This window comes from Bos indicus x Bos taurus, chromosome 8 (genome assembly GCF_003369695.1).
Source record: "Bos indicus x Bos taurus breed Angus x Brahman F1 hybrid chromosome 8, Bos_hybrid_MaternalHap_v2.0, whole genome shotgun sequence".
NCBI lineage: Eukaryota > Metazoa > Chordata > Mammalia > Artiodactyla > Bovidae > Bos > Bos indicus x Bos taurus.
Window position 1 is genome coordinate 48,259,976 of NC_040083.1, and position 19,283 is coordinate 48,279,258.

Below are 19,283 nucleotides of genomic sequence, written 5' to 3' on the forward strand. Positions count from 1 at the left end.
TTCTGTTAGATTTTCATTTTTTTGAGGATTACTTTATATCCTTCCTCATTTTGAGTTCTTGCAAAAGCAGAACATGGCATAAGGATTTATGTGCAAGTAATTTATTTGGGAGGTGATCTCAGAAAGCACCTTTAGTGGGGAGAGACAGAGAAGGGAAGGAAGTCAGTAAAGAGCACGTTACCAAGCAGGTTATCACCATAGGCTCCTGGAATTTAATCCTCCTGGAATACTCAGGGAACCAATGTACACCTCAAGGACACCCTGCCCAAGAGATGGGGGAGCTGAAATAGTTATACCCAAACTTACCAGTTATTGGTGGAGGGCTGCTGGGTCAGGGCGAAGGGGCATGGAATCTCTGCAATTTCAGACCTTCCCCAAAAGAGAGCAGAGCAGGCTGCAGCTTTGTGAGAGAGCCTCCAGGCAGAAAGGAGACGGTTCTGGCTGTCAGAAGTCTGGGGACTCTGTGAGTAAAAAAGTTCTAGTCAGTGGCAGTATAGGAAATGCACGTCAGCCGTGGCAATATATTTCTGGAGTGTTTTGAGAGGTTCCAGAGGCTTTTCGTTTTCAGACATAAAGTGATCATACCTAACAGAGAATCTTGCCTATGTACATCTTAGTGACCATAATTATGGTCTGGTGACCAGTTAGAGGAGGGGTTTAACATCCTATGAGTTTAGTTATGCAACACCTAAATGAAAACATGACTCAGCTTTGCAAACTGAGGTTTGAAGTTAAATTTTTCTTTATGGCTAATGTTTTGGTTTGAATGGTCACTGCTATTCTTTCTCCAACAACTTTGAGAGATTTCTTGCACGTGCACTGGGCTTTGAAAATGATAGTTACATACATTTTCAAGCAAACCACTTTGACCTGTGCATCTTCACAGACTTCTGAGGATCACTTTAGTTTTTGTCTCTTTAGAAAGGCGGCACATCTATTGAGCTCAGGGTCATGATGTTTGAAATCTGTCCTAGTTGCTGCTGTCCTCAGAAGCAGCATTTGATCCATCAGGCCCTGACTTATGGCCTGCATCCCCTCTTCCAGTTTTATCCCTCTTTCTTTGCCCTTGCAAATCGCTAGTCATTCAAGGCAACAAATGATTCCAGGAGGAGAGGAAAGGCAATGCTTTATAATTTCTACTTCCTAGCATAGAAGGATGGGCTGCTTGAAAAAAAAAATTTTTTTTACAAGTTGCTAACACCATATTGTATAATTGAAATTTGTTAAGAGAGTAGAACTTGTAGGTTCTCAACAACAAAAAAAGGTAAATATACATGAGGTGATAGATGTTTCAATGGGGAGAAATCCTCTCCCAGTGTATACATACATCAAATCATCATGTTGTATACTTTAAATATCCTATAATTTTGTCATTTATATCTTAACACATTATTGACCACAGGATTTTTGCAGAAACTAATGCTTGTGGCTGGTGATTTGTTATATAAGTGAATTTTGAAATATCTCTAATCAATAACATTCAGGTAACAAAAGATGCATTAATATGTCTCTGGTCAATAAGTTGTTTGTAAAGCTGAACCAGTCCATTCTGAAGGAGATCAGCCCTGGGATTTCTTTGGAAGGACTGATGCTAAAGCTGAAACTCCAGTACTTTGGCCACCTCATGCGAAGAGTTGACCCATTGGAAAAGACTCTGATGCTGGGAGGGATTGGGGGCAGGAGGAGAAGGGGACAACAGAGGATGAGATGGCTGGATGGCATCACAGACTTGATGGACGTGAGTCTGAGTGAACTCCAGAAGTTGGTGATGGACAGGGAGGCCTGGCGTGCTGCAATTCATGGGGTCACAAAGAGTCGGACACAATTGAGCAACTGAACTGAACTGAACTGAAAGCTGAAAAATAAATATAAACTCGGTAAAACCATTGAACTAATTGCAAGATTTAAGTTCTTATTTATTTTTCCTTACACATAATCCCCTGCTCTCCTTTCTAATTCTTGCTGTTTTGTGCTCTCCTAATAGGAACCTCTGCTCAAGGTTTTTGATCCTTTTTCACTCCAGGACTCAGATGATCAGATGTGACTAATGTGTTTGTGTCAGCATTAGAGCTGAGACAATGGGAATCACAATTTTCAGTGACATCACCATTGTTACTGTTAGTGTCCTTCTCTTGTTGGACCCACGTGGGGGTCTCCTTGTTCTGACCGTCTCCTCTCTCTGCAGGCTCAGCAGCGGCCTGCTCAATGTGCCAGAGGTCCTGAAACATGGAGTGAAGACAGGGCTGGGTACAGGTTAGTAGCTTCCCATTAAGAGCCATGGCAAAGTGGTTGATAAAGTGCACAACTTTCTACTGTGACTAATTTTCAAGTAACAGTTGTATGATTTAAAAAACTTAGTTTTATTTTCTGGCAGTCACATCTTATGCTAATAAAATAGTGAAGTTGGAAGCAGTAAGAAAATATATGCAAAGGGAAAAGTTTTGGTGGCATTAACCTCTTGAAAGCCATTATCCATGTTTATATTCAGACACAGGGCTATAAAGGATAAGTCCTTCTCAAGTGCTTTAGAGATTCTTTTTAAAAAGTCCTTGTTCTTTTTTTTCCTTTTTGTTTTGTCCTTCTTGCTAAATTTCAATGGCTTGGATTTTTATGTTTTTAGTCTTCAATAACTGTGTCATCACAAATACTGTCTCAAAAGAAAATTATTCGACCTTGTGAATAGTGAGCACAAATTCAGTCTATGCCATAATGGAGAACTCTGAGATATATTAAAAAACGTGCTTTGCTTTTAAGAAGTTTTTAACAAAATGAGATTCTGATTCCCACAGGCAGTCTGATGTTTGCTAGGCTGAAGGACAATCGAGGTGGCTGATGAATTAGTGATGTACCCTTTTTCTCAGAGTACATTTGAATTGCTTTTCCTGAGTATGTGTAGTGCTGCTCACTTTGGAAGGGAGTCAGGCCCAAATGTCTAGGCATCTGCTATGACCTTTATTTTATCATTGGGTATGAATGAACTAAAAAATTTTTTTAAATGGCTTTGGGGCACAAGGTCTTATTTTTCATTCTTGATTCATTTGTTTTACTGATTTGTAAGAGCACCAGGATGTTTGCAAATTGAAAATAATGCTTTTCATCATTTTTTGCAACAACTCAAGTCTCAGTTTATACCAAACAATATTGGTAAGACTACAATAATAAAATATGATTCATTTATAATTTTAAAGAGGTGTGCTAGATTAGAGGTTTTCCTCAGTTTTACATGAATCAAAGCAATTGAGGTTTTTTTAAAATTTGAATTTAAGCCTTGAATCACTGAGGTTGTGTAATACTGGGATATAGTTTCAGGTATTAAGGTAGGAAACCAGTTGTTTTTACTCTGACAGAAAACCTTTAATGGATAAGAAAAAAAGTGGTCAAGAGTTTTTGTCAATGGAAAATTTAGTAGAAATGCAAAACTCAGATGTTGCTTTCAGATTTTCAAGGAGTTTGGTCTCCACAACTTTAATTCCTCACATGACTTCCAGTTCTTGAGTTTGGGTTGCATAGTAATGATCTAAAATAATTATGTAGAGCTCTGTCACTTAGCCATCACTTAAGCAAAATACCTTAATTTTCTAAAGATTCATGTCCTAATTTCCATACAAGAACAACAATAATTATAACAATATATATGCTACATGCTTGTTTTGAGGCTTAAATGAAAAAAATGCATGTGATGTGGTTAGCAGATACCTGGCAAGTTGCCCTAGTCAATAAAGATTGGCTTAAAAGGGAACGAATAACATTGGTTTCCTGATTAAAGGTTTGATTTAATATGATATATTCTCATATGTTAACTTGGAAGATGCTGTTGCATTTTACATAGCCATCCTATATAAAACTATTTCCTAAACATGACCTTTATCCATAAACTTGTTCTTTTCCTTTGAACTTTAAGACTGTTTTTTTTTTTTTTTTTTAAAGACTGTTTAACTTATATTGTGCCAAGAGTGTAGGTCTAAAAGTGGATCATTCACTCTATAACAAATAGAGGCAGATCTGAACTTTCTCATTTCTTAATTGTTAAATATGAGAAACGTGCATGATGCTTCACAAAACCATTACAAAACAAGAGAAAGTGGTATCAAAAATAATAAGAGGATGAACATATCTCCCATGTTTTTAGGATCTAGAATAAGAGTTCAGAATATTGCTATCATCCTTAGAGGACAAGAAGACATGGCCCCATGAAAAGACCTTGAGTTTTGATGGAAAAGGAAAAAATGAAAATGGAAGAAGAAAACTAAAAAAGAAAAAATAATCATGTAAATCTCTATACACTACTGGAGGGAGACTACATGGTACAACCACTTTATAAGAAACTGCCAAATAGTTCTCTAAAGTTGAAAATACATCTACATATGACTCAGTAATTTCATTTTGGGTATTTACCCTAGAGAAATAAACACATATAGTTATATAAGAATATTTATAATAGTTTTATTAATAAATCAAATCCCTTATGATTATACAGTGGAAGTGAGAAATAGATTTAAGGGCCTAGATCTGATAGATAGAATGCCTGATGAACTATGGAATGAGGTTTGTGACATTGTACAGGAGACAGGGATCAAGACCATCCCCATAGAAAAGAAATGCAAAAAAGCAAAATGGCTGTCTGGGGAGGCCTTACAAATAGCTGTGAAAAGAAGAGAAGCGAAAAGCAAAGGAGAAAAGGAAAGATATAAACATCTGAATGCAGAGTTCCAAAGAATAGCAAGAAGAGATGAGAAAGCCTTCTTCAGCGATCAATGCAAAGAAATAGAGGAAAACAACAGAATGGGAAAGACTAGGGAATCTCTTCAAGAAAATCAGAGATACCAAAGGAACATTTCATGCAAAGATGAGCTCGATAAAGGGCAGAAATGGTATGGACCTAACAGAAGCAGAAGATATTAAGAAGAGGTGGCAAGAATACACAGAAGAACTGTACAAAAAAGATCTTCATGACCCAGATAATCACGATGGTGTGAAAACTGACCTAGAGCCAGACATCCTGGAATGTGAAGTCAAGTGGGCCTTAGAAAGCATCACTACGAACAAAGCTAGTGGGGGTGATGGAATTCCAGTTGAGCTATTTCAAATCCTGAAAGATGATGCTGTGAAAGTGCTGCACCCAATATGCCAGCAAATTTGGAAGACTCAGCAGTGGCCACAGGACTGGAAAAGGTCAGTTTTCATTCCAATCCCAAAGAAAGGCAATGCCAAAGAGTGCTCAAACTACTGCACAATTGCACTCATCTCACACGCTAGTAAAGTAATACTCAAAATTCTCCAAGCCAGGCTTCAGCAATACGTGAACCATGAACTTCCAGATGTTCAAGCTGGTTTTAGAAAAGGCAGAGGAACCAGAGATCAAATTGCCAACATCCGCTGGATCATCAAAAAAGCAAGAGAGTTCCAGAAAAGCATCTATTTCTGCTTTATTGACTATGCCAAAGCCTTTGACTGTGTGGATGACAATAAACTGTGGGAAATTCTGAAAGAGATGGGAATACCAGACCACCTGATCTGCATCTTGAGAAATTTGTATACAGGTCAGGAAGCAACAGTTAGAACTGGACATGGAACAACAGACTGGTTCCAAATAGGAAAAGGAGTTCGTCAAGGCTATATATTGTCACCCTGCTTATTTAACTTATATGCTGAGTACATCATGAGAAACGCTGGACTGGAAGAAACACAAGCTGGAATCAAGATTGCCGGGAGAAATATCAATAACCTCAGATATGTAGATGACACCAGCCTTATGGCAGAAAGTGAAGAGGAAATAAAAGGCCTCTTGATGAAAGTGAAAGTGGAGAGTGAAAAAGTTGGCTTAAAGCTCAACATTCAGAAAACGAAGATCATGGCATCTGGTCCCACGACTTCATAGGAAATAGATGGGGAAACAGTGGAAAGAGTGGCAGACTTTATTTTTCTGGGCTCCAAACTCACTGCAGATGGTGATTGCAGCCATGAAATTAAAAGACGCTTACTCCTTGGAAGGAAAGTTATGACCAACCTAGATAGCATATTCAAAAGCAGAGACATTCCTTTGCCAACAAAGGTCTGTCTAGTCAAGGCTATGGTTTTTCCAGTGGTCATGTATGGATGTGAGAGTTGGACTGTGAAGAAGGCTGAGTGCCAAAGAATTGATGCTTTTGAACTGTGGTGTTGGAGAAGACTCTTGAGAGTCCCTTGGACTGCAAGGAGATCTAACCAGTCCATTCTGAAGGAGATCAGCCCTGGGATTTCTTTGGAAAGAATGATGCTAAAGCTGAAACTCCAGTACTTTGGCCACCTCATGTGAAGAGTTGACTCATTGGAAAAGACTCTGATGCTGGGAGGGACTGGGGGCAGGAATAGAAGGGGATGACAGAGGATGAGATGGCTGGATGGCATCACTGACTCAATGGACATGAGTCTCAGTGAACTCTGGGAGTTGGTGATGGATAGGGAGGCCTGGCGTGCTGCGATTCATGGGGTCGCAAAGAGTCGGACACGACTGAGTGACTGATCTGATCTGATCTGATCTATTAATAATAGCCCCAAACTGGAAATAAAGTTTAAAAACCTTCTAAAGGAGGACAGATAAGCAGATGCAGCATATTCATACAAAGAAACACCATTCATCATTCTTTTTTAAAAAAAGAACAAATCATTGATATATACAAAACAAAAATATTTTGTTAAAAATACTGGAGAGGGTGTGGTGAGAAGGGAACCCTCATACACTTGGTGGGAAGGTAACTTGGTGCAGTTACATGGAAAAGAGTATGGAGGTTCCTCAGAAAACTAAAGAGAGTCGCCATATGATCCAGCAATCCCACTCTAGGGCATATATCCACACAAAACTATAATACAAAAAGATACATGCACCTCTATGTTCATAGCAGCACTATTTACCATAGTCAAGAGTGGAAGCAACCTAAATGTTGACAGATGAATGGGTAAAAACAATGTGGTAATACATACGATGGCATACTACTCAGCCGTTAAAGAAGACTGAAGTAATGCCCTGAAGCACTATGGATGGACCTAGAAATGATCAAGCCCAGTGAAGAAGTCAGAAAGAGGACAATACCATATGGTATCCCTCATATGTAGAATCTAAAATATGACACAAATGAACCTATCTACAAAACAGAAACAGGCTCAGAGACATAGAAAGTAGACTTGTAGCTGCCGAGGGAGAGGAATGGACTGGGAGTTTGGGGTTAGCAGATGCAAACTATTACGTTTGGAATGCATAAACAGCAGGGTCCTACTGCATAGCACAGGGAACTATATTCAATATCCTGTGATAAACCATAATAGAAAAGAATATGAAAAAAAAATGTTTTACTTTCCCATACAGCAGAAATTGACACAATACTATTCATCAACTCTACTTCAATAAAATAAAACATTTTCATTTAAAAGTCATTTCGTTAAGTGAAAAAAGCCAAGCACAAAAGAGCACACATTGTATGGTCCCATATGTATGAAGTCCAGGGCAACAGACTGTCCAGGTTAGCAGCAACAGAGCTAACCTACATTGACAGAAATCAGAAAACGGTTGCCAAGCAAAAGCAGGTAGACGTTCGTATTTGCCATGTGCACTTTATTCTGTCCAAAGTGGCTCATATATTTTTCTAACTAGTTTTCTTGTTAAGAGGTGTGGCCCTTCCTTTCCGACTGACTTCATTCCATAGGGTGGTCTCTAGGTCCAACCACATCTTTACAAATGGCCCAGTTTCGTTCCTTTTTTGTGGCTGGGTGGTGTTCCTTTGTATATACGCACGACATTTTCTTTGCCCATTCGTCTGTTGATGAATGTTTAGGTTGCCTCCGTGTCCTGGCTATTGTAAACAGCAATGCAGTGAACACTGGGGTGTGCTCTGTGGTGACTGAAATGGGAAGGAAATCCAAAAAAGAGAGGGATATATGTATACATAAAGCTGATTCACTTTACCATACAGTAAAAACTAACACAGCATTGTAAAGCAGTTATACTCCAATAAAAAGTGATTAAAAATAAAACATCAATTAAAAAAAGTGGTTGTCAAGATTTGGGGTGAGTGTGGGGAAGGAAACTACTGAAAAGGGCCATGAGGGACCTTGCTGGGGTGAGGGAAATGTTTAATATCTTGTTTTTTGAAAGGTACTTAAATGGCTATATATAGTTATTAACATTCATCAAACTGAACACAAGTTCTAAGCATTTTATGATACCCTAATTATCCCTCAGTTAAAACAAACAAACAAACCACATAGCTAGCCATGAGAAGCAGAATTATTGTTGTGGAAAATTAAATCAGTGATGTGGAGAATGAAGTTGACCAAAGATCAAAGAGGGTGTTTGAGAACAATCTACATGGAAGATAAAGAGAGCATGGCACCAGCAAATGGGATTTTCCTGACTAAGGATCCAGAACTAATGGAACAGAAGCAACCATCAGAGCTCTGAAGAACAAAGCTTTTCTGAGCTTCAGTTCAGTTCAGTTCAGTTCAGTCGCTCAGTCGTGTCCGACTCTTTGCGACCCCATGAATCGCAGCACACCAGGCCTCCCTGTCAATCACCAACTCCCAGAGTTCACTCAGACTCAGGTCCGTCGAGTCAGTGATGCATTCCAGCCATCTCATCCTCTGTTGTCCCCTTCTCCTCCTGCTCCCAATCCCTCCCAGCATCAGTCTTTTCCAATGAGTCAACTCTTTGCATGAGGTGGCCAAAGTACTGGAGTTTCAGCTTTAGCATCATTTCTTCCAAAGAAATCCCAGGGCTGATCTCCTTCAGAATGGACTGGTTGGATCTCCTTGCAGTCCAAGGGACTCTCAAGAGTCTTCTCCAACACCACAGTTTAAAAGCATCAATTCTTTGGCACTCAGCCTTCTTCACAGTCCAACTCTCACATCCATACATGACCACAGGAAAAACCATAGCCTTGACTAGACGGACCTTTGTTGTCAAAGTAATGTCTCTGCTTTTCAATACTGAATATCATAATGAAAGAACTTACCCTCTTCTGGGCTAAACCATAACTGAACCAATTGTGGCAAAATATTTGAATTATAAAGAAAAAGAAAAGAAGGTTCTAAAACGCTGAGGCAGGGGGAAAAGTCATTTATCAGTAAAACAGTTAAAAACCAATTTTTGTTGGCCTGCAAAATATCAAGAACAAGAGTTTGGAGAGAAAGTGGTTGTTATTCAAGAATATTATATTGGGCCACATTCTCCCTTATGTGTGAAGGCAACAAAATTCTCAAATGTACAAAGGTTTGGAAAATATTCTCCCCATGAATCCTTTGAAAAAATTACTTGAAAATCTATATGATTCAATGAGTGATGAGGCAAAGTGAAGGGTCATGGTATAGGAAAGTATGATACAACAGGATGTCAGGGAAGGCTAAATTCATTTAAAACAGAAATATGAAAAAAAGTTGTAAAGGAGTTTAAAAAATGACAGAATGTGTACAATGTTAAAAGTAATACCTTTTTGAAAAACTATCAGACTATGAGTTTTAAACTGGTCTAACAGCTTTAATAAACAATAATATAAACACTTGAAAAATCAAAATGGCAACATAAATCAAGGTATTTCCCTCTGGGAAGAGGTTCCTGGGACCTGAATATATAATACTGTCTTTGAAACTGAGTGTTAGGTCCTTGAGTTTTGGTATTATATTTTCCCTGTATCATTTGAATGTCTTTAATATTTTATCATAAAATCTTAAAATAATGTACAGGCTGCAAGAAAGAACTTCCCAAGTACTAAAAATTGTTTTACTTTCTGATTCTATTAACAGAAACCAAGAAGTTGTGGTTTATGTGTAAGGTTGAAAGGATGAAGATGTATTTGGCAAGTGGGAGCAAAATTATGAGTGTATAAAATTTCCTTATCTCAAAAAAAAAAGGAAATAGCAAATTATCAAAAAACAAAGCAGTAACCTGAAAAAATATGGAACAAGTTTATGTCAACAAGACCTACAAACTCATCAAAACAATGTACATGGAGCTAGGATGCCACTCTCTAGGGACAAATTCCTATCCTTCTAACTTACTTCAATTAATTCAAAAGCAATATTCTTTGATCAACTTGTAGACTCCAATCCAGTGATTACATGCTTTTTCAAAATTCATTATTCTTTTCCTAATCTACACATCTTAGATGCCAGAGTATTCACTATAATCATTCCTTGAAACTTCCTCGTTTCTCATGTCCCTCTCTTTTTCCTTCCTTTCTTTCCTTCCACCATCCCTCCCTCATTTTTTAAATTTTTAATTAACTTTTGACAAGCCCACCCCCCTTGGCTGTCTCAGCTCTTTCCCTTCTCAGTGTTTACAGTTGAGCAGCTGGATGTTGCTGGAAAAAATTTTTCTAGTGGTTTCATTTTAAATGTTGCTTTCAAAACCTAAGTGGCCCTTAGCACTACCCAAATAGACAATTATGTTTCTCTAATATGTTCCCATATTCCAAGACAGACTTACCTATTTCTTCCTAAATATTTTATCCCAAATCATACCCTCCTCGCTTCCAGCTAATGGCCTTATCTCATCAGTCATTGAGAAAACAGATACAATCAGAAGCCTTTCCTTTATGTTCCCACCACTAAATTATATACCTTCCTCCATCTGCTTGCATTTTCTCTTCTTTTTCTCGCTGCAGCTGAAAAAAATTTCTCTTCCAATCTAAGTCAAAAACAAACATACCCTGAGGTGTGTTCTGTACTCTCTCCTCTCCCTTGATCTCAATAAATCAATTCCTGTGGCCAGTAACTCTCCTGTATCATTGTTACCTCCTCCCTCCTGGCTCATTCCTTCAGCATACAAACATTCTGTAGACCTCCTGATCTTTTAAGCAGAGGTGTGAAGAAAACCTTTCTGTTAATTAGACACCCTCTTCTGGCTCCTGCCCCACTTCTCTATCCCCCTTCACAGCAAAACTTCATTGAGTAGGTACTCACACTGCTACTGCCTCCCAGGCACTCTTCTATTCCTCCACCCACTTCAGCCTGGCTTCTTACCACCATCCATAGTTACTATCCTTGTCCTTTCTACCCTGGATTGTTACCACACTACCATCTCTTTTGGAGGAGGAAATGGCAACCCACTCCAGTATTCTTGCCTGGAGAATCCCATGGACAGAAGAGCCTGGAAGGCTACAGTCCATGGGGTCACAAAGAGTCAGACAAGACTGAGTGACTAACACACACACACACACACACACACACATGATCTCTTTTGCTGACAACTCCAAAAGACACTAGTCTGTCTTTATCGCACTGGACTTCTTGTCCAAATACTCTTTCCTTGGATTCAGTGACACCACACTCGTTTTGTTTCCCTTCTTCCTCTCTTGCCTGCCCTTCTTCATCTTCTCAGAAGGTCCCTTCTCTTCCTGGCCATTCAAAAGCTTTCCTCAAGGCTCAGACCTAGGCTCTCTCCTCTTTTCAACTCTCTTCTTAGGAGTCATCATCTGCAACCATGATTTTACATGGGCTACATATATGCAGATGACTCAGATTTTTATATCCAGCCCAGATTCCTCTTTGAATTCCAAACCTGTATTTTCAATTGCTTACTTTCTCCTTTCTCCTTGATCCCTCCTCATACAATCTCCAAACTTTATTATACCTTCAAACATCTAAGCCTGTCCTCTTAAATGCCTCATACACCTCCAAAATCACTGCAGATGGTGATTGCAGCCTTGAAATTAAAAGATGCTTACTCCTTCCAAGGAAAGTTATGACCAACTTAGATAGCATATTAAAAAGCAGAGACATTACTTTGCCAACAAAGGTCCGTCTAGTCAAGGCTATGGTTTTTCCAGTGGTCATGAGAGTTGGACTGTGAACAAAGCTGAGCGCCAAAGAATTGAAGCTTTTGAACTGTGGTGTTGGAGAAGACTCTTGAGAGTCCGTTGGACTGCTAGGAGGTCCAACCAGTCCATCCTAAAGGAGATCAGTCCCGGGTGTTCATTGGATGGACTGATGGTAAAGCTGAAACTCCAATACTTTGGCCACCTCATGCGAAGAATTGACTCAGGGGAAAAGACTCTGATGCTGGGAGGGATTGGGGGCAGGAGGAGAAGGGGACGACAGAGGATGAGACAGCTGGATGGCATCACTGACTCGATGGACGTGAGTCTGAGTGAACTCCAGGAGTTGGTGATGAACAGGGAGGCCTGGTGTGCTGCGATTCATGGGGTCACAAAGAGTTGGACACGACTGAGCGACTGAACTGAACACCTCATACAAGCATACAAGAAGCCATTGCTTCTTGCTTAAACTCCTGCACTAGCTTCCTAATCGGAGAAGGCGATGGCACCTCACTCCAGTACTCTTGCCTGGGAAACCCCATGGACGGAGGAGCCTGGTAGGCTGCAGTCCATGGGGTTGTGAAGAGTCAGACACCACTGAGCGACTTCACTTTCACTTTTCCTTTCATGCATTGGAGAAGGAAATGGCACCCCACTCCAGTGTTCTTGCCTGGAGAATCTCAGGGACGGGGGCCCCTGGTAGGCTGCTATCTATGGGGTCACACAGAGTCGGACACAACTAAAGCGACTTAGCAGCAGCTTCCTAATGGTCTCATATTCCTGGGCCCTTCTAATCCAGTATTCTCTTTTCAAAAGAATCACAATGAAAATATGATTATTTCACTCCTTCCTGATTACCACCTTCAGTGTGATTTTGAATATGCAAACCTCTTTATGAGGCCAGAGTTCTGCATGGTGTGACATCTCTCCACCTCCCAGCCCCACCTCGTGCTGCTCTCCTCCCTACAGTGCTCCCTTTTAATCCCCTCTGTGAATCACACTCCCTCCTGCCAAAAGACCTGAGTGCCTTTGTTCCTCTGCCTGGAATACCCTTTATGTCTCTCTAAACATGGTTCTCATTTTTGTCCTAGTTTAAATGTTATTGACTTAATGATGTCTTCTCTGACCATCCTGTCACAATGGCTTTCTACCTCCATTTTCTTTATCACTAACTGAACATGGTTTATTATTAATATTTGTTTCTTTGTATGTCTCTTTTCCTTCTCCATAAGATAGTAGTCTCATGCAGTACCTGTAACTTTTACTTATGATTGCTGTAATAAATCAAGTACAAAGAAGGTGCTCAGTAAATCTGCTGATAAATGAATGAATGAACAGGATGAACACATACATATAGAATTACTTCTTTTTATTTTTCTATTGCCCCCTGGCTCAAGTTTTTATTCTTATATGGTTTTCTTAGCTGCTTCTTATATATTTTGAAATATATATTCAATCTTTACTTATTTCCATACCATGTAGTACTAGCATTTTATTCTGCCTATAGATTGAACATTTTCTTTGTTCTAGTAATAAAGAAAAAAATCAATAGACAAAGTATTTCAAATCATATGTGTTTTATTAGTTGGATGCTATGATAAAATGAAAGGTTAATGGATGGTTACTGTATGTTAAAGTGGACTAAGTAGATGAGTAAAACTTGTCAAGGAACTGGATGAGTCTCTAGCAATACTATTCTGGCTAAAGAGGGTGTGGAGAAAAGGGAACCCTCTTACACTGTTGGTGGGAATGCAAACTAGTACAGCCACTATGGAGAACAGTGTGGAGATTCCTTAAAAAACTGGAAATAGAACTGCCTTATGATCCAGCAATCCCACTGCTGGGCATACACACTGAGGAAACCAGAAGGGAAAGAGACACGTGTACCCCAATGTTCATCGCAGCACTGTTTGTAATAGCCAGGACATGGAAGCAACCTAGATGTCCATCAGCAGATGAATGGATAAGAAAGCAGTGGTACATATACACAATGGAGTATTACTCAGCCATTAAAAAGAATACATTTGAATCAGTTCTAATGAGGTGGATGAAACTGGAGCCTATTATACAGAGTGAAGTAAGCCAGAAGGAAAAACATAAATACAGTATACTAACGCATATATATGGAATTTAGAAAGATGGTAACAATAACCCGGTGTACGAGACAGCAAAAGAGACACTGATGTATAGAACAGTCTTATGGACTCTGTGCGAGAGGGAGAGGGTGGGAAGATTTGGGAGAATGACATTGAAACATGTAAAATATCATGTAAGAAACGAGTTGCCAGTCCAGGTTCGATGCATGATACTGGATGCTTGGGGCTAGTGCACTGGGACGACCCAGGGGGATGGTATGGGGAGGGAGGAGGGAGGAGGGTTCAGGATGGGGAACACATGTATACCTGTGGTGGATTCATTTTGATATTTGGCAAAATTAATACAATTATGTAAAGTTTAAAAATAAAATAAAATTAAAAAAAAAAAAAACAAAGTATTTTCTAAAACAAAAAAAAATCATACAAGTTTATCTAAAGACATATAAGACAGCTGAACATAAAATTAAACTGCAATCTAAGATTACTTAGTGGGCTATTGTTTTTGATCTTTGCAATATACATAGGCACTAACAATTATATGTGTCTACCAAGACGTGACAAAAGGAACTCTTGAAATATTACATGTATTTTATTAGCTATAGAAGCAGAAGATATTAAGAAGAGGTGGCAGGAATACACAGAAGAACTGTACAAAAAAGATCTTCATGACCAAGATAATCATGATGGTGTGATCACTCACCTAGAGCCAGACATCCTGGAATGTGAAGTCAAGTGGGCCTTAGTAAGCATCACTACGAACTAGTGAAAGCTAGTGGAGGTGATGGAATTCCAGTTGAGCTATTTCAAATCCTGAAAGATGATGCTGTGAAAGTGCTGCATTCAATATGCCAGCAAATTTGGAAGACTCAGCAGTGGCCACAGGACTGGAAAAGGTCAGTTTTCATTCTAATCCCAAAGAAAGGCAATGCCAAAGAATGCTCAAACTACTGCACAATTGCACTCATCTCACACGCTAGTAAAGTAATGCTCAAAATTCTCCAAGCCAGGCTTCAGCAATACGTGAACTGTGAACTTCCTGATGTTCAAGCTGGTTTTAGAAAAGGCAGAGGAACCAGAGATCAAATTGCCAACATCTGCTGGATCATGGAAAAAGCAAAAGAGTTCCAGAAAAACATCTAATTCTGCTTTATTGACTATGCCAAAGCCTTTGACTGTGTGGATCACAATAAACTGTGGAAACTTCTGAAAGAGATGGGCATACCAGACCACCTGACCTGCCTCTTGAGAAACCTATATGCAGTTCAGGAAGCAACAGTTAGAACTGGACATGGAACAAAAGACTAGTTGCAAATAGGAAAAGGAGTACATCAAGGCTGTATATTGTCACCCTGCTTATTTAACTTATATGCAGAGTACATCATGAGAAATGGTGGGCTGGAAGAAGCACAAGCTGGGATCAAGATTGCCGGGAGAAATATCAATAACCTCAGATATGCAGATGACACCACCCTTATGGCAGAAAGTGAAGAGGAACTCAAAAGCCTCTTGATGAAAGTGAAAGTGGAGAGTGAAAAAGTTGGCTTAAAGCTCAACATTCAGAAAACGAAGATCATGGCATCTGGTCCCATCACTTCATGGGAAATATATGAGGAAACAGTGGAAACAGTGGCAGACTTTATTTTTCTGGGCTCCAAAATCACTGCAGATGGTGACTGCAGCCATGAAATTAAAAGACGCTTACTCCTTGGAAGGAAAGTTATGACCAACCTAGATAGCATATTCAAAAGCAGAGACATTACTTGCCAACAAAGGTCTGTCTAGTCAAGGCTATGGTTTTTCCAGTGGTCATGTATGGATGTGAGAGTTGGACTGTGAAGAAAGCTGAGTGCCGAAGAATTGATGCTTTTAAACTGTGGTGTTGGAGAAGACTCTTGAGAGTCCCTTGGACTGCAAGGAGATCCAACCAGGCCATTCTGAAGAAGATCAGCCCTGGGATTTCTTTGGAAGGACTGATGCTAAAGCTGAAACTCCAGTACTTCGGCCACCTCATGCAAAGAGTTGACTCATTGGAAAAGACTCTGGTGCTGGGAGGGTTTGGGGGCAGGAGGAGAAGGGGACGACAGAGGATGAGATGGCTGGATGGCATCACTGACTCAATGGACGTGAGTTTGAGTGAACTCCAGGAGTTGGTGATGGACAGGGAGGCCTGGTGTGCTGCAATTCACGGGATCGCAAAGAGTTGGACACAACTGAACGACTGAACTGAACTGAACTGAACTGATTAACTATAGATGTACTTTTCCTCTAATAAAACATGTTAGCTTACTTGACATTTATACAAATTCATTTAACTTCTATATTCATTCTTGTCAAAGGCAGTATTTCAATTTAATTATGATTAGGGACTTATTTAAAACACTATAAAAATTCTCATTCCTCATCTAATGATGGCAGTGACAAATGTAAAGCTGTCTATATCAGCACTGATCATTTATTACACTAATTTTTCCAGAATATTTTAGTTCATTCTAAAAGCTCTTCCTGAAAAAATTATCATAAAGAAGTAGCTATTTAATTCCCAAAGTCCTCATTGGAATTAAAATAGAGTTAGGACAAGTTTTTTGGAGAAGACAATGGCAACCTACTCCAGTACTCTTGCCTGGGAAATCCCATGGACAGAGGAGCCTAGCAGGCTGCAGTCCATGGGGTCGCTAAGAGTGGGACACGACTGAGCGACTTCACTTTCACTTTTCACTTTCATGCATTGGAGAAGGAAATGGCAACCCACTCCAGTGTTCTTGCCTGGAGAATCCCAAGCACAGGGGAGCCTGGTGGGCTGCCATCTATGGGGTTGCACAGAGTCAGACATGACTGAAGTGACTTAGTAGCAGCAGAACAAGTTTTTAGAGCACAGAATTATGACTTTATTTTAGATCTCACGTTATCTATAATGGAATCATATTTGACCAGTTTCTCTGAGAGTTTAGGGAGTAGTCAAAGATGTTTCTTCTCTTAACTTTATTGAACATTTGGGTTTTGTGCTGGGTTGAATTGTGCTCCCCGTACCACCTCCCCCAAAAGGAAATATCTACCAGGAACATGTAAATATGGCCTTATTTGGCATAAAGATCTTTGCAAATGTAATTAAGGTAAAGCTCTTAAGATGAAGTCATTGTGAATGAAGGTGAATCCAATGATGAATGTCTTTATAAGAACAAGCAATGAAGGCGCATAAAGACACAGAAGGAAGAAGCCTATTTGAATATGGAGGCAGACACTGGAGCTACACTGCCACAAACCAAGGAATACCAGGAGCCCCCTTAAACTGGGAGAAATCAGGGAAGATTCTTCCCTAGACACTGTAGGGATGGTGGCCCTGCTACACTTTAAGACTTCTGCCCTCCAAAACTGTGAGAGAATAAATTTCTGATTTTTTTTTTTTTTTGGCCACACATGTGAGATCTTAGTTCCCCAACCAGGGATTGAACCCATGCCTCGGCAGTGGGAGCACTGAGTCTTAACCACCAGACTACCAGAGAAGTCTAAATTTCTGCTGTTTTGAACCATCACATTTGTGGTAATCTGTTTCAGCAGCCCTAGAAAACTAGTAGAAGTATAATTTGATACTAATTGCAAGTTTTGAATTCCTTTAAATATTAGTCTGTGTCTATTCTGTGTTTGTAGATAAGGTCTTTTCTCTGAAGTATATTAAAGTGAATATCCATCATTAAAAACAGAAAAAACCCAATATACCTAATAATCCAGCTCATAAGGTTACTGTTTATTTTTTCTACCACAGATGTGGCTGGTGGTTATTCATCATCCATGCTTGATGCAATCAGAAGAGCAGTGATGGTTTCCAATATCCTTTTAATTAATCAGATAAATGCAAAAAGCCTCACCCTCAATGAAGTCTTCAGACTAGCTACTCTTGGAGGCAGCCAAGGTAATGAGCATTTTCTTTCTCTCTCACACAATGTACAACCATACCAATCTACGTCCGTGGCTGAAGTATGAAGGCTCATGATGCTGACATCAGCATGTATCCCCATATTCATGATTTGCATATCACATAATATACCCAAAGTTTAGCAAGTAAAGTGCACATTTAAGCATGTGGTAAATCATTATTTGAATGATTTGAATCATTAATATAGTAAGTTCCTTGTTTTTGGCAGAAGAGATGTTCAGTATGCAGTTATCATATTGTTGTAATGGATACTTGCATTGGTCACATGCATATGAATTCTTTAATTGGTTTTTTCCCATCAAGTCAAGTAAAGTGCTCTGTATTGGCCTGAGTAGTAATAATAATAATAGCCAAGACTTACTGGTTTCTTACCATGTGGTAGGCACTATGCAACATGCTTTATGGATGCTGTTATTTAATCCTCAGAACTACTGTTATTTATTCTATTTTACCAACCAGTTACCTGAGTGAGGCTTACACACCTGTCAAGCTGCGGTATATTATTTGAACCTAGAAATCTGATGCCAGAGTGCAGGTCAATGTTTTCCACTGCAATATCTTCCTGTATAAATCTCTTTTTTTCCTTCCTGTATAAAGCTTAGCCTAGACTATGTATTTTGTTTATATACTTAAGTACACTAATTACAAGCCTCCTTCAAAAGAGAAAGTTGTAAAAATACAGCTGGTTGATATGCAAATATTGTTCATCAGCTTTTCCCAGTTCTCATATGTAATTGTATTTTTACTGAAAAAATAGAACTTGGTAACTGTATTGCTTTCACTTTAGTATTGTAATATAATGTGGATGGATGATAATGAGCATAGCATGAAACCTTAGGTAGCTAGTGAGAAAGAAAAACATAGATCTTGAGGCAAGTGTATATTTTTTAATATATCTTGATATTTATGATAAATACCCTAGATCTTAGAAATGAAGTATGATGGAGGCCAGGGTATCCTGGGAAGAGAAACTTCTTGGCTCTTCTCTGAATGTTCTGCTATGATGAATGCCATAAAGAACATTTCAAGAAAAAGGTCATATGCTTTGCATTTTCCCATGTCTTAAGACTTCATTTTCTAAAGTTCTAAGTTTTAAAGGTTCTGTACTTTTAACAAGTGTGACACTCCCCACTTTCACATCTGAGTTCACATAGTTGTCCTACCACCTTAACTTCATGGTGTAAATGACTTATATTTAAATAATGCTTTTTTATTCTAGGCCGACTGTGAGTTGTTTCATCAGGATCCTGTTATCTGACCAGGCTGGCATGGGGTGTTTACCAAATTATTTCTACCTTGCTGTACAGCTTCCAGATCTATTTTCTGGGCCTCTGAGGTTACTGTTACAGAATTTCTTTTCCTTAGCTTGTGTCTCCACAAGAGTCTGAGCGAATGAGATGAACGCTTCCCTGTTAAAAGCTGGACTCTTCTAGCTTTACATTCACTCTCAAGATGAAGACAAATTGCCTTCAC

The 19,283-nt window shown here is 39.3% G+C and overlaps 1 protein-coding gene and 1 long non-coding RNA gene across 4 annotated transcripts in view; one reads left to right on the top strand and one right to left on the bottom strand.

Moving 5' to 3' along the window:
- GDA (guanine deaminase) overlaps window positions 1-19,283 on the top strand; it is a 127,455-nt gene that overhangs the window by 98,944 nt on the left and 9,228 nt on the right. The window contains exons 10-11 of the mRNA XM_027549468.1: window positions 2,186-2,253; window positions 17,640-17,786. Of these exons, the coding sequence (XP_027405269.1) occupies window positions 2,186-2,253; window positions 17,640-17,786 (215 nt within the window). The remainder of the gene's footprint in view (window positions 1-2,185; window positions 2,254-17,639; window positions 17,787-19,283) is intronic.
- LOC113897118 overlaps window positions 1-19,283 on the bottom strand; it is a 105,581-nt gene that overhangs the window by 13,968 nt on the left and 72,330 nt on the right. For 2 of the 3 annotated variants that reach the window (XR_003512264.1, XR_003512265.1), the window contains exon 1: window positions 307-1,061. This is a non-coding gene — a long non-coding RNA (uncharacterized LOC113897118). Of the gene's footprint in view, window positions 1-306; window positions 1,062-19,283 lie in introns of those variants that run through there. The other variant, XR_003512266.1, reaches the window with a different exon arrangement.